General features: G+C 37.5%; 1 protein-coding gene across 1 annotated transcript in view; it reads right to left on the bottom strand.

The window, feature by feature from the left end:
- The window catches only part of NTRK2 (neurotrophic receptor tyrosine kinase 2), a 383,752-nt gene that overhangs the window by 276,315 nt on the left and 90,271 nt on the right, over window positions 1-17,166 (bottom strand). Inside the window, 1 exon segment of the mRNA XM_032634641.1 lies at window positions 9,699-9,798. Coding sequence (XP_032490532.1) covers window positions 9,699-9,798 — 100 coding nt within the window.

Genomic DNA, 17,166 nt, shown 5'->3' with positions numbered 1-17,166 from the left:
AGGACATCATCAGAAATGCATGGCAGACTCTTTTAGTGAGTGTGTCATTGTTTTGAATGGCTATGTTACAGGATGGTAGATATTAAAGCTCGAGGAGACCCTCAGATGTCTTTTGGTCCCATACTGCTAATTCTGGTCTTTACACAATTTTCTTTTACAGATGATCCAGGAAGTAAGTGCGGGAAAATCTCGGCTGACTCTACTCAAGCCTTGCCGGAACTACTAAAGATGACAACCATGATTGTAAGTAGGAATACCACCTCATTCCCAACATTCTCCCCTCCCACTCCACTCCCACCCTGAACTTGAGTCCCCTTCCTTCCTTCCACTGATACAGTTAGGGCTGAGATGACATCTCTGCCTTCAACTCAGGATATTAATCTCTTACTGAAGACTTGGTGAGTTAGAATGGACCACACACTCTCTCTCTCATTCTGTCTGTCCTCAGACCACTAAAGCTCCTAGGTGATCACAGAACAAGCCAATGTAATTCTATTTGTGTTGATGTCTTGATAAAAACAAAGATCTTCCACCACCACTTGCCTGCCAAAAGCCTTGGCTTCTCTGGAAATGGAGCATCTTGGTCTGTGATTATAATAACACAAGTGACAATCAATTGCATAAGGAAGAATTTATTTTCTCCAGAATGCTCTTTTCATCTTTTTCTTTTTGGAAGTTTTTAACTTTTTATTTTATATACAAAGAGCTAACATTGTTTCTGTGTAAGGTGGATGTCCTGGATGACCCATTCAGGGAAGCTGTAAATACAGTAAGTCCCCTACACACAAACCTTCAAGTTGAGAACTTTCAAAGATGTGAACGTGCGTTCCATCAACATCAGGTGAGTGAAACTGCAGCTTGCCCTCCGTCTCCTATTGCTGACGATCCTTCAGCTCTACCAACTCCCACCTCCTCTCCCTCCTCCAGTCAGTAACCCTTCTAGCCTGTTCACTCGATTCCAGCCTCTGTATGCCAGCAGTTGTACTGTACTTTTCAGTTACTGTACGATTAAAAATGTTTTCTTTATTTTTTGTTTGTTTTGTATGTATTATTTGTGTGAAAAGTATTATAAACCTATTACAGTCGAGTACTATCTAGCTAATTGTGTTTGTTGGGTACCTAGGTTAACTTTGTAGCACTTACAAACAAATTGGACTTACGAACGTGCTCTTGGAACGGAACTCATTCGTATGCAGGGGACTTACTGTATATCAAAAATTAAAGCCTATTTTTGTTAAATTATTTTAGCATTTGCAATCCCCCCTTGCAAAAAGGAAGCACATCAGAACAGAAGGCTCCATGAGCTCATGTTTCTAGACTTAAGCTGATGCTATTGAGGGAAGAGGGAGGGTCTCTCTTCCCCATCCCACCCCTGCCTGCTCTTTCTGCCCCTTCCCTACAAAAGTCTACATACCAAATCAATCAACAGATAAAACAGAGTCTTCATAAACCCCAAAACAATTCAAACAGATGAATTGTTCAAAGGACAATAAAGTTAAGAATTTGCAATTATTCGCACACCGTATCTTTAAGGTCTCAAAGGCTTAAAATAAGCATGTGATTCAGCAACTTTATATTCATAATACATACCCATAAAATATAACACATTAAAATTACAATTTTTTTCTATAAATTCAACTAATAAACCTTAAATATACACTGTATGCATTTGGGACATTTTTCTGCAATTCTGAATCAGTATAAATTCAGACAGGACTCTCCCCATACTCTTTTCCTTAGTGATATATTACTAAAACATAAATCTGAACAATAACTGCCTCAGAGAATTAGTTCAACGAGCCAGGCATGAAACTAAGCACTGATTTAATTCTTATAATCACTTAAGAGATGGGTATTATTGCATCTACCAGAGAGGAATCTACGATTTACAGAGTTTTAAATTTTGCCTAAAATTACAGTTAGCAGGTGGGAGACATGAGATTTGAACCCAAACTTGTCTGATTCATAAGTCTCCAATATTATATTTCTATAAACTCGTAGGTTTGAAGACTTAAGAGTTAACAACTTACAAACATGAAGGATGTGCAGTGTTCAAACAGGCTGTCTTCTGAATTACCACGTGACAGTTCCACTGATTTAGAGCTAAATTTATTCCCCGAGTCATTCAGTATTCTTGCCCAAAATAAAGTAGGATAAAGTCAGAGCATATGTTACAATTTAAGCCAAGTTATTATCTGTCTTCTTCACAAATTCTGAAAAGCTGGTCCACCAAAATCAGATGCTAGGAATGAGGAGGAAGAAATCCAAAATAGGGAGGGAAGAATGTAAAATGAGGATGCACAGAGATGTGGAAAGACAACATGGCAGGGAAAAAATGAAAGGTAAAAAAAGAGAAATGAAGGGTGAAAAGAAGAAGAAGAGTAGCAGACTTTACAGTTTGGGAAGTCTTTTTTAAAGTGCGTGATGATCTGTGTAAGGAGGTCAAAGTGAGTTCACCACAGGATTTATGGAGGACCAAAGAGGGGGTGGCAAGTTCTGATTTTAAGTACAAAATCTAATTTCTTAAGGGACCCTTTACCTTTTCGTGAAACTAGTAGCGTGGCAAGTCCCTAAACAATACAGCTGCACGTTCTACATTACAGGCAAACCTGGGTTCTCCCATGAATCACACTGGGCTTATGGGATACCCACATAAGAGAGGGAATTTTAAAAGTTCGAGGTCAGTGTACTCCGAAAGCTAATGGGAAAAACGCTGCTGCTTCTGCTTCCTGTTTTGCCTGATCGAGCCAGTTCCTGAAAGTTCTGGGCCCATTTTCAATATGCTGCAAAGAATATGCATGTTCTGCCCTCACATAGGCATAACCCAGATGGTGACCCAACATGAAGAGACTTCAGAAAGTAGATCTTCACCTCACGAATATAAGGGTAAAGGTTTATATAACATCTCCAAAGGACAAGAAAAGCACACTTGGGTTAACTCTTCTTTTGATTAATTTCCACTTTGTCAAATTACTCAATAAACTCTTTCAACTGAATGTCTTTTATGAAATTTCCAAGGACTTGATTGTTATTGACAAATTTTGTTCTCTATTAAGAGAATGCTAAAATATACTGAAGCCGGGAAGGGCAGTTAAAAAAAAAAAAAAAAAACCCCTATATTCTCTGATACTCTTTTGCAAGAATAAAATAAGAGAACAAACAAAGCCTATTACTTACTTAAAAAAAAAAGTTAATCACTAAACTCTTCAAAATTTCTTTTTATTAATGACTTTCTGATTCCAGAAAGTTAAAATAGTACTGTTGGTCTCTCTGAAAATGTCAGGCAAATATCTTTATTACATATATATCTGAAAGAGAGAGTATTTCACGTCAAGTTAAAAATAAAAAAGAATTTCAAAGAGATTAAAGAGCATGTAAAAAAAACACAAAGTAAAACTAGTGAAAAAATATTAAAATGTATGTTTACAACCTCAGGGATGGGAAGACTTCCTCAGCAAAATGAAAAACTTAGACAGAAAAGATGGACAGGTTTCCTTCTATAAAAAAAGTAAATCTTCCTGTTTGCCGAAAGACACTATTTTAAAAAGTCAAAAGATTAGAAGAAAATATGAGCAATGTATATAACCAATAAAAGATTAGTACATATAATTTATAAGGTAAGTCAACAAATAAAAATAAACATTTCCTTCTATTCTTCACATGACAAAAATGCTTAACCTTATTAGTAATCAGAATAACACTGTAAGTGAATTGGCAAAACTAAAAAAGTTTGATAATATCTGATATGGGTGAAAGCATAAACAAAACGATGCCCTCATCTACGGTTGGTGGGAGTGCAAATTGATAAAGCATTCCTGCAAGGTAATCTATCAACATTTAAAATCAACATTTAAAATATACAAACCTTTTCTCTCAGCAATCCATTTCCAAATGTCTGTCTTTATAAGTAAGGTATTATTTTTATTTACTAAATGCCAGTAACTTTCCAAAGTGCTTCACATACATGAACTCCGTTTATCTTACAACAAGCTTCTGAGGTGGGTACAGTTATTGCCCCATTACAGATGGAAATACTGGGGCAAGAGAGGATGAGAAATTTGCTCAAAGTCACATACTTGTAACGGGCGGAGCCAGGATTCAGACCGAGGTAGCCTGACACCAGAGTACTCAGAAATATTATGGAATAGAATTCAGAAAAGAATTGATTCAGAAAGATCTACAAGGCAAACAGTTACCTTTAAAAAGATGCAGAACAAGATTGGTATTATAATGTCTTTATGCAAACAAAAATGAATATATTTGATTATCTACATAATGAATGAAGCTATATATCTTATTATTGACATAATATATGCACTGGGGATGGTTAAAGAAGGTTATCCCTAGGAGTGGAAATGGTAGTGGGAAAGGAAGATGAAGAGGAACTTCCCCTTTTAGCTCTATGTATTTCTAAAGTGCTTGAAATTTTGAAAAATGAGAACGCATTCATATGTTACTGTTATAATACTTAACTGTTATTTGTCTTTTTAAAAAAATGGTTGAGGGGGAAGGATCATATGGAAAACAGCCTGTCCTTACAGAAGTTTCTATAACTGTGTTTCTGGCTTTCAGTCACATTTTTCCCTCTTTTAAAAGTTGATACAAATATCTGCTAAAGTCAACCTCCTAAATTTTCCAGAATTATTTTCAGCTCATATAAAAGGCTTTAACCTTCAACCTCTTTAGCTTTGGTCTCACTATGTTTATGACTATTTTTGAAGAACCAAATTTTTGGTTGCTGTTGAAAGACATTTAGAAGATCATTTATATAAGAGGAGAAACTTAAACTGGGGACATTGAATCTGGAGTTAAAACCTGGCTCTGTGTTCTCAGGCAGTGTAGTTTTTTGGTCAATTATGAGTTGGAAATGCCTACTGCTCAATTAGCAGGAATGAAGACATATGAGCGGTTTATGTCAAGGACAGGAGGCTGCAGAGGAAATCTGCAGGCCATCAACCCTGAATAAGAGAAAAGGCTTCCTATTCCAGTTCCTCCTGCGGGACCTCTTCAGGTCACTTTTATATTTACTCCAGAAGGACAATGGATGCATCGGTACTTAGAGAATAAATATCGTATGTGGACTTCCATCAGGAAACGCAAGTAACAGAAAGCTGATGGTCACAGCTATTCTTCACCAGTGTGATGACTGCCAATCCCCCTCCGCCCTTTTGATTCCCTTATTTTTTTTTTTCCAACCCTGTTCATTATCAATGCCATCAGGCGGGGCTCCCAATGTGGATCACTCTCAGAAGACTTGGCAGCCCCTGTGCCCCTAGATGCTTCCATTTCCTCTTTATGTGCACTTCTACATTTTCAACGAAGAAAGGGAGCCAGGAAGCAATGTGAGAACTAAACATAAGACTTGGTTACAACAAAAATGAGAGCATTCAAAGGCTTGATTGCCTGTTCCTTTGGCAATAGAGCTGCTCTGGAAAGGTCCTTGAGCCCTACTTCAGTGAAAATTAAAATAAATCACAGGCATTCTTCAAAGAAAAGGGATAAAATTATACATTTACCTACAGGGTATCGATACAGGCATAGATTTAGATAGATGTGTTATATAGTTCATGCACCCATACTAAACACGCATATGAATAATCCCTATACAGATGGCCAAACGCTAACAGAGGAGCTTTATTCAGGACTCTGCAATTATGATAACTAGATATTCAACCAAAAGCCAAAAGGATGGTGTTAAGGCACAGAAATGAGCATGGAGAAATGGAATAGGATAAATTCTACCTCCTGACATCTTTATTGAAACAGGGCTGGTAGGCTATTGGACACTTGCAACAAGAGGCTTAAAACATATCAAACGATAATGAAACATAATTTCTAGGTTAACACCAAGATGAGAGCCACCATCTGGCACTTCTGCCAGCCTCAAAGCTGGACAAAGACACATATTACGAGGCCACACATTTGGAGGGAGAGAGGCAGAAACTGAAGAGGCTCATGTGCAAAATGGAAAGTCAAAATGAATCCTCCAAACTTCAACAACAGTAACAGTTTAAAACTGTGTGAAAACCCACATATCCTAAGACAAAACCTGGACAAAATGACCTCCTGTCTATGACCATTACTTATCTGGAATAATTTCTTTTAAGTTTAGAAGCTTAGAAAAGCTCCAATATCTCTCTTTAACCATCCATATACAAGCTGCCCTCCAAATATTAACTGTTTTCCAATTAACAACCTGAAGTGGATGGAGTTGAAAACTCTCTGTGATCATTCATTCCATCAATTAATATTTATCAACTGCCAACTTTGGCCTTGGCACTGGGTAAGTAATGATGAACAAGACCAATATGAACTCTGGAGCTCACAGTCTGGCCTCTGTGTTCTAGATTGCACCATCAGGATTTGGTTATAGTGAACTGACAGAACAGATGCAAAAAAATCCTATGAAGCTTACAGTCACATAGACCCATCTCCAAAGAACACAGCACAGCTCACTGCTGTATTCTAAGATCTAGGTTTAACTCCCTGATTTGGAATTTAGGGATCACCTTCCCATGGAAAGCAATGCCATCAATGATGTTTGGATTCTAGGGTTGATCCATAAATCTTGAGTTGCCCTGCATGCAGCTGCAGTGTGATTTTAAGAGATTTCTGGTTTGTGTTACCCTGCGAATCAGTTGAATCAATAGTATTAAACCGTAATCTATAATCCCAACGCTGCTACCATGGATTGAAACAGTGGCGGCTGAAGTGCACAATGCTGGGGATGCAAAAAGCTGGAAACACCTATGAGTGGGCTGGCTGCCCTCCTTCAGTCTCAATCTGTCCCCAGGACAAGGGAATATGCATGGCGGTAGAATCTTCCCAAAGGTGCTTAGGAGGGCAAGAATTACATTTGGGATAGCTCATTTGCACGTCAGCCATTGGCCTCTTACACAGAACCAAGGCACTTGTTCTGGCCAAGGATATGCACATTTCATACCATTATTACTCAGAAATCACAAGTGACATGTTTTCTGGCTATTTCAGGAAGTATAATAGTGTTTTTTTACACATTCTCCCCTTTTAAAAATGTATGTTTTTTCAACAGCTCTAATAGCATTTAAAGTACATTAGGTTACATTAATTTGCTGATTGAAGTATAGTTGATTGAAGAATAGTTGATGTTTCAAGTGTACAGCAAAGTGATTCCATTTTACATCTATATATGTATATATGTGTGTGTGTGTGTGTGTGTGTGTGTGTGTGTGTATATATATATACGCATACCAGAATATATATATATCTTTTTCAGATTCTTTTCCATTATAGGTTATTACAAGATACTGAATATAGTCCCCTATCCCCTATGCTATACAAGAGGTCCTTTTAACTTACATTAATTGTTAAACACCACTTTTTAGGCAGTTTCATTGCATGAGCCTCGTCTTCTCTTCCAGATCCCCTAAATTACAGCTCAGCATTTGACCAATAAAACAAGAACCTCAACTCAGGCCCATTTTGTCCAAACCACGGCACAGTTAGATGTGTAGCTAAAAATAGAGAAAAAAGCTATTGTAAACAAGAACCTGAGTCTCTGAGACAAAATTTAAAAAATAATTTTATTTATGTCTAAAAATAAGGGAGTAAAACATATGCTCTAGTAGTTACTGCCTGAAGAAAGTCATTTACTGGATCTGTGACAGGTTAAGTAAAATCTTTCTCACCAATCATTAACGGTACCCTTAGGTTATACCCGGAAAATATAGGTGCTTCATCAGTGGTCACCCCAAATTATCTAAATAAAATACTTTGTCAGCCTTAGTGACAGAGTCTCTATATGAAATACAATCTTCTCTGAAACAAAACGTCTGCATTTTATTCTCCTCCATCACTGCACTACAGAGAGTGAGTTCACATTTACAGATCATTCTTTTGTTGTTTTCTTAACACAAAGTGGGGGTGGGGAGTGACTCCCAAATATTGCTCCTAGGGTTCCCAAAGCCTTTCTGAGATCCCAGTAGGACCTGAACATACCCTTTCTCTGAAGAGCCCACAAGATGAAAGTTTCCAAGTCAACCCTCAAGACAGGAAAGTGACAGAGCTAGAATCTGGCTCTGTCCAGTAAACACTCTGCTTGGGGACATCCACCCCAACTGCCTCTAAGGAAAGAAAGCATCTGATCAGGATGAAGAGAACAAAATCCCATGGGAGGCGGCTAACACATAGAGAGGAGAAGCCTAGGCCAGACCTGGGCGCCAGCCGAACACGGGGACCCAGAAAGGTCTTTGAAGCCATGGGGGGGTTTGGTTTGAAATGCCTCTCCCACATCTTGTCATGCTTGGAAAGAGACCTGGGAACCCATGTTTATCCCACAGAAAGGTGATTCTCTGAGAATGCTTGGGAAAAAGCAGCATCCCTTGGAAACCATCAGAAATGCCCATTTCCAGGCCCACCGCAGACCTATTAAATCAGAAACTCTCAGGGTAGCCCAGAAATCTACGTTTTCACCAGCTCTCCATGAGTTTCTGAGGCAAAGTCAAGTTTGCAAACCACCACCATAGGATTAATTAAAATCACTGTAGTACAGTCCCTCTCCCAAGCCTTATTCATAATTGGAGAATGAGAGGTCTTTCCTCCTTCAAAAGAAATGTCAAGGATCAACAAGCCAAATAGGGAGTCAGGAGAAGGTTTAGGTGTTTTTTTAAGGCTTAATTTACCATGGCTCCTCCTCATTCATTTCAGGTTTGGGAATCTTGGTCATGGGCACCAACAAAGTCAGAGGAAAAAGCATCAGAAATGGATCTGATTCACCCCAGAGCCCAGTGTACATTGGACAATTTATTGCTACTTAAAGATCACTTTCAAGTAAGCAAGTGACATTAATGGTAATTGTAATGAACCGTACAGATCAAGAAAGCCCACCTGACTGTCTCCCCAACACAATTAAGAAAGACACCACTAAACCTTCCTCACAGATTTCCCAAGCGAGTGGCTACTTATAAGAGACCATGCAGAATTTAATGACAACATATGAGTCAATACATACGCTTAAATTTCAGAGCAAATGTTTTTTAATCACTGAAACTCTTGGCTACTTATATCACAAGAACATTTAAATACGTTTCCCCCATCCCCCAAAATGAATTTTCAATCCTCTAAAAGAGACCACTGGTCTACTGAGAGGCAACAGAGATCCTAATTTTTAATCGAGCACTAGGAACTTTTCCACTAAAATAAAAAGCCACTCATTCACAAAGCATCAATGTACCTCCAACGGCTGTTCTTATTTTGCTTCCCAACACTTTAAATTTCAAAAGATGAGAATCTGAAAAAGCAGCAGCAACACAAAAAGCACACCATGGAAATTCTAGAAGTCAAATGTACAACAGAAAGGACCTTTCTACACAAAATACATGTGTCCATAACTAGCCTACTGCCACCCAGCCTGGCCTGCCTTTCTGAAACAAAAGTAAAACTCGGGTACTATTTTTTTATATCATTATTAGGCACTTGAAACTCAAGAAACCAGTTCTGTGTCTTCTGGGATAACTGTCATTGGAAAATGAGTAGTGCTGAATAATCAACATGATTTTGTTCTGTCTTGATTTGTAGTATCATAGCCTTGTTCCTATTTTTTCAGCCTTCACCCCTAGTCATCGTAAATCTAGCTGCTTCCTTCTTTAGTGGTAATTAGCATTAGTCAGAAGTCAAAAATGATTCCACATAAGAAGTAAAATAAACACAACCCTTCTTACCTTTCATGCCAAACTTGGAGTGTCTTGCCAACTTCAGCAGAAACAGCATTACCAGCAGACAAAATCCTACTACAGATGCAATTACCACCACAGCATAGACCTAGAGAAAGGAAGGGAGGGCAGTTATGATCTTGATAATTAGTTTCTTATAGCCAGGTGGTGCTGATTTTGATGGAGATGGTTAATATTTATTGAATACTTACTACCTGCTTTTCTAAGAGCTTTATGGATATCAATTAATCTTTAACAACCCTAGGAAGATTTATGCAGGTCCTATTATTATCCCTATCTCTACAAATGAGAAAAGGTAAGTTAAAGCTTACAAAAATGGGGACCCAATTGATATTATACAGATTAACATATACTAATACATCCTATATTATTATATAATGTATAGGTAATAGATATTTTACCTCTCCCCATCCATCTATCTACCTATGTACCTACCTACCTATCTGGAGAGAGAAGTGAGAGAGAGAGAGTATATAAAACATGAATGACAAAATACTAATAATTTTTGAAGCTGCTGAAAGATACAATGGGGTTCATTCATGATTTTCTCTACCACTGTACATGTTTGAAAACTGTCCATGATAAAAAAATTTTTTTTAAGTTGACTACTGTTGCTCTTAGAAGTCAGGGTGCCCTAGAGCAGTGAGTAGGTCTGCAAGGGAGCAGGAAGGCACTTGTGGGTGAGCATAGCCTGTGAAAGCTCATGAGGCTGTAGACTTATGACATGTGAACTTTTCTGTATGTATGAGAAAGATCAATACAAAGTTGTTTTTTTAACTTAAAGGTGTAGCTGCAAGTTGTGAATCATACAAGTAGAGAGAGTAGATGCAGATCTTTGTGAATCCTGTCACAGCCCCAAGCTGGGGATCACAGAGGCACAAGTGCATAATGCTAAGTACACACTAACAATTTAGAAACAGAGATCGACACAGGACTATGCATCATCTTCCATTTTTGCTGTTTACTCCAAAGTCCCGCTTCCAAAATAAATTTGTTTCTATAAACCAGGAGTTGGCAAACTTTTCCTGTAAAGGGTCATGTATTAAATATTTTAGGCTCTGGGGGCCTACAGTCTGTGTTGCAACTAGACAACTCCCCTGCTGTAGTGTGAAAACAGCCACAGACAATATTGCAAACAAATGGGCGTGTCTGTGTTCCAATAAAACCTTATTTACCACAACAGATGGATAGCTGGATTTGGATATAGTTTGCCTAAACTGTCCTAGATGTCCATACTGACTTAAATGTCTAAGTTTCATTTAATCCACATAACAGTCCATATGACATATTATTATTGTCCCCATCTGTGGTAATCATTAGTGCTGTTTCCCAAACATTTCTGTTTTCCCCTATGTTTCTCTTTGTAGGATTCACTTCCCGGCTTCCCTGTGGTGAGATGGGTTCAGGTGACTAGTTCTGGCCAATGAGTTGAGACTTGTATCACTGCCAGGAGGAGGATTTCACTGCTTACGGCAAGATCTTAGACTAAAGCAGTGGTTCTCAACCAAGGATAATGTTGCGCCCAGGGGATATTTGGCAATTTGGAGTTGCCACAACTGGGAGAAAGGTGCTACTAGCATCTAGTGGGTCAAGGCCAGGGATGCTGCTAAAGATCCTGCAGTGCCCAGGAGAGCCCCCCACAGAAAAAATTATTCATCAATAATAGTAGCGTTAACAGTGCAAGGGTAGTGCTCTCCTTCTCTGTGCCATAATAAATGCTAACTTTTCAAAAGGCGGCTGCCTTGTCAGCCTCATCTTGGAATGAGGATGACGCTGATAGAGCTCCCAGCCGATACGTGTAATGAAACAATAAATAAACGTTTGTTGTTTTAAGCCACTGACATTTGGGGGTTTTTGTTACTGCAGCATAGCTTATCCTGACTGATATACCCAGCTCACAGTGAGAGACAGTGTCAAGTGGAGATTAAGAATATGGATTGTTCCTGAGTTTGAAATTTAGATTTACCACTTACTAACTACATGGTTTCCAAATTACTTAACCTCTCAGCATCTCATAAACCTCATGTATAAAATAGAAAATATAATAACACTACCTTGCAGGTTGTTATAAATCCTCAATTAGTCAATGCAGGTAATGGGCTTGACATAGTGCTTACTGTAATAAGTAATTAATTATGTTGGCTATAATGATGATGATAAAACTGAGATTTATAAAATAAATAAATAAATAAGCAGCCCAAGATCATACCTCTCAAACTTGGGGTTGGAATCAAAGTCTGCCCAAGTATAAAACCTGTGATTTATGTGTGATTTACCCACTACATTGCCTCTCCAAAGCATGTGGCTGAGAGCGAAGGCAGGATAATAAAAACATATGGCTAATCCCTCCACAGCACCTTCAGATGGGGTCAGATGGGGACAGCATTAAATAAGCTACAAAGCACAGAAAAGAGCACATGCCAAACAGTTGGCTAGGATGGAGCAAAGGTGTAATCATTCTCTCCTCTGGTGCTTCAGCTGTGAGTGGCTGTCCCACAGAACGCTTCTGCAGATGTCTGAGTACAAACTTAACTCTGTCTCTGTGGCCTATATATAAATAGAGTGGTAGTGATTCCTAAAAGGCTAGTTATAAATCAACTTGTTCTAACTAAGATCATTTCCCTCCAACTTACCTACTGATTTCGGATGTTTCTTTCTCAATCTTTATTTCTAACTAACATTTGCAAGGGAAAGAGATCATAATATTTTAGCTATAAGTTTCTCTACCCTATTATTAAATTCCAAAATTCTACAGATGAAAGAAGAATTCATTAATAAATGAGTTCAAACACTATTTTATAGATAAGGAACCTGGGACAGAGAGACATTTGGAGGACTTGCCCTGAGTCCCAGGATCACTCTGCAGAACCACAGTCTTACCCACTTTGGAAAGTACTCAACTGGCATTTAAGAGACCTATGTCCTAATGAACCCAGGATACCTTGCCTTTACCAGCTGTGAGACCTCTTAGGTGCTTCACTTCTCCCAGCCTCTGTTTCCTCACTTGTACGTGGGGATAATAATACCTGCCCTGCATTATCTACTTCATTAAAGAATATTTAAGTCATCTTAGAAAATGGAAAGGTGTTCTTCTCCAGAAACGCAGCTGATGATCTGCTAACAAATATTTAAACCTATTGAAGCAGTTCTAAATGTAAAGAATCCTTTAATAAACAAAAACTCCTGTGACAATGAGAAGAATCATTTCCTCAAAAACAAGTTATTTGATAAATACAGAATTTCATGTACTCTGTGCATGTGTGCTGGGGTGGGGGTGGTCTTCACATGGGAGAAAAGCAGGAGTGAGTTTGTTTGTTCGTTTGTTTGTTTGGTTAGTTGGTTTTTATCTGAGGCTACCACTCAGCACAGAACAAAGAACTGCTCTCCTCTGAAAATCCAGCAGGGTTCATGAGGAGCATCTGCTAGGCCAGAAAGGTGAATGCTTAAGGCTGTCTTGCAAATGCTCTGAAAACACCTTTGAATTTCGTATCAGCTCCCTGACTCTGAAACTCTTGCTAATCTAATGATCTTTCCTGTGATCAGGGACTGTTATGTATCAAATATTTGATCCACACATAATTTAAACATTTTCTTTAAATTCTACAAAACATTGCCTTGTATCTCTCATGCAGATTTCTAAGAGCCACAGGTGAAGTCGAAACATACAGACTTTCAATGAAGATTATTTTCACTCATCTTGCCTTCCAATGACACTACTATAGATAGTTCAAACATCAAGATACGCCAATTGGGGGCTTAAATTTATCATTTGGGTTCAAAAGAGAAAACTGAAGTTGGTATATAATTTTTAGTAATTGGAATACATACACATCTGTGGGCTTAACACATGTTCCTTGGATTCCTTACATATGCAAACAACGTTCTCAAACCAAGAAACATTAAGTGGTTTGCTATGAGAGTAAAAACTGAAATAAATGCATAAGGCAGGAATTAGAAAACATTCTTCAGTTGATTTAACACAACAGTTTTCCTTGTTATTTCAATGCAATGCATAAAGTCATCTGTGGAAATGTGTGTGTGTGTGTGTGTGTGTGTGTGTGTGTGTGTGTGTGGTGTGTGTCTCCAAATACTGGATGTGCATATTTTGAGTTGCAGTTAAATTGTATCTATTTATGAGCCTCCTGGTCCCACTGCATGGCCCTGGTTTAAATATCCATCACATCTCTTTATCATTGCACCAGACACCTAAATCATCATCACCCCACTTCTAATCCCTCTCTTCTGCAACCCATTCTATAGCGTTCGTCATTAGTCTAATCACCTCCTAGGTGCCAGGCACTACTCTAAGGACTAGGGATACAGCCATGAAAAACACTGAGTTGCCTATACTAAGAATCTTACTAAAGAATCAGGGAAGGGAAAATGATATTGAACATGTAAACAAATAAATAATCAAGGTAATTACACACAATAATAACTGCTCAGAAGAAAATGAAACAGGGTAATGGCTGCTGCTGGTCACTCTAGCTAAAGCTATGTGATGACCATTGGGAAGTGCATACCTTCTAGAGGGAACAGCAAATGTGAAGGATGTGAGACAAGAGTAAGCCTGGAACATTCAAGAGAGTATTTTAAAAAGATAGTTGGTAAACAGTGAAGAGAGTATGGAGATGAAGTCAGAGAGTCAGACAAGGTCAAGATATGTAGGGCCCTGTTAACCACCATGAGGAGTTGGTTTCTGTAACAAAAGTTTTATTACAATGCATTGGGAAGACTCTGAGAATGATAATAAAAGAGTGATCACTCAAGGGAGAAGGCTCAAGGGTGGTGTAAGAAGATCCTAAACTCATCTCCTACCATGGACACAGCAAATCTTTCAACTAAATATGAAATAATTCCCTCAGAAAGGGACCTGAAAACTAGATGAACAAAGCCTCCACCTGTGCCATCACAAGTATAAAATGGGGGAATGGGGAGTAAAAAAGATAAAGCTTTGGAATGTGTTCAAATTTAAGTTGCTACCAACTTAAAATAGGCTACTACTTACATAGGATGTTATATGTGAACCTCATAGTAACCACAAGGGAAAAACTTATAGTAAATCCAGGAAAAAAATGATAAGGGAATCTAAACATAACACTAAAGAAAACCACCAAAACACAAGGTAAGAGAGAAAGAGAATAAGAAAGGAACAGAAAGGAACTACAAAGACAGCCATAAAACAACTACCAAAATGACAGCAATACATACTGGTCAATAATTACTTTAAATGTAAAAGGACTAAATTCACCAATTAAAAGAGCAACTGAACAGATAAAAAAGCATGGTCTATCTATATGTTGCCTCTAAGATACTCACTTCAGAAGAAAGAATACACAAAGACTGAAAATGAAGAGATTGAAAAAGATATTCCAGGCAAATGAAAAAAAAAGAAAGCTGGAAAAATAGACAAAACAAACACAGTAATAAAAGACAAAGGGCATTACATAATGATAAAGGGGTCAATCCAGCAAGAAGATATAACATTTACAAATGTATATGCACCCAACACAGGAGCACCAAGATACACAGAGCAAATATTAATGTACTTAAAGGGAGAAATTGAGAGTAATGCAATAATAGTAGGGGACTTTAACACCCCACTTACACCAATGGATAGATTATCCAAACAGAAAATTAATAAGGAAACATCAGACTTTGACACATACCAGATGACCTTACTGGACATACAAAGAACATTCCACCCAAAAGCAGTAGATATACATTCTTCTCAAGTGCACATGGAAGATTCTCCAAGATAGATCACATGTTAGGTCACTAAACAAGTCAATAAATACAAGAGGATTAAAATCATATCAAGCATCTTCTCCACTGACAATTGTATGAAACTGGAAATCAATCACAAGAAAAAAATGGGAAAAACTACAAAAACGTGAAGATTAAGCAACATGCTACTAAACAACCAATGGGTCTTTGAAGAAATAAAAGGAGAAATTAAAAAAAAATACATAGCAACGAATAAAATCAGAAATACAACATACCAAAATCTTTGGAATGCAGCAAAAGTGGTTACAAGAGGGAAGTTCATAGCAATACAAGCCAACTTCAAGACACTAGAAAAATCCCAAATAAGCAGTCTAACTTTACACCTAAAGGAACTAGAAAAAGAATAACAAATGAAGCCCATTATTAGTACAAGGAAGGAAATAATAAAAATCAGAGCAGAAATAAATAAAGACTGAAAAGTAGAAAGGATCAATAAAACTAAGAGCTGGTTCTTTAAAAAAATAAACAAAATCAATAGAACTTTAGCTAGACTAATAAAAAAGAGAGAGGACTCATATATAAAATCAGAAATGAAAGAGGAGAAATAACAATGACACCATAGAAAAACAAAGGATCATAAGAGATTATCATAAACAATTATTTGCCAAAAAATTGGACAACCTAGAACAAATGGATAAACTCCTAGAAACACAATTTTCCAAGAATGAATTATGAAGAAAAAGAAAATCTGAATAGTCAAATTACTAGTAAGGGAATTGAAACAGCAATCAAAATTCTCTCAACAAACAAAAGCCCAGGACAAAAGGGCTTCAATGACAAATTCTACAAAACATTCCAAGAATATTTAAGACCTATCCTTCTCAAATTCTTCCAGAAAATTGAAGAGGAAGGAAGCCTTCCAAACACATTCTACAAAGCTAGCATTTTCCTGATACCAAAACCAGACAAGGACACCACAAAAAAAGAGAGAATTACCGGCCAATATTCCTGATGAACACAGATGCAAAAATCCTCAACGAATATTAGCAAAACATATCCAATAATGCATTAAAAGGATCATACACCACAATGAAATATAATTTATTCCAGGAATTCAAGGATGGTTCAATATTTGCAAATCAATCAATGTGATACATAACATTAACAAAATGAAGGGTAAACAATCACATGATCATCTCAATAAATGAAGAAAAAAGCACCTAACAAAATTCAACATCCACTTATGATAACAACTCAATGAAATGGGTACAGAGGGAACATACTTCAACATAATAAAGGCCATACATGACAAACCCACAGCTAACATCATACTCAGTAGTGAAAAGCAGAAAGCTTTTCATCTAAGATCAGGATCAAGACAAGGATGCCCACTCTTGCCACTTTCATTCAACACAAGGTTGGAAGTCCTAGTCATAGAAATTAGGCAAGAAAAAGAAATAAAAGGCATCCAAATCAGAAAGGAGGAAGTAAAAACTGTCATGATTTTCAGATGACATGATAAAATGTACGGCATTTCTATACACTAATAATGATCTATCAGAAAGAGAAATTAAGAAAATAATCCCATTTACAATTGCACCAAAAGAATAAAATAACTAGGAATAAATTTAACCAAAAGTGAAAGACCAACACACGGAAAACTGTAAAACCCTGATGAAAGAAATTGAAAAAGACACAAATAAGTGGAAAGATATTCCATATTCAAGAA

Source organism: Phocoena sinus, chromosome 6, assembly GCF_008692025.1.
Source record: "Phocoena sinus isolate mPhoSin1 chromosome 6, mPhoSin1.pri, whole genome shotgun sequence".
Classification (NCBI taxonomy): domain Eukaryota; kingdom Metazoa; phylum Chordata; class Mammalia; order Artiodactyla; family Phocoenidae; genus Phocoena; species Phocoena sinus.
This window is presented reverse-complemented; position numbering and strand designations above follow the sequence as displayed.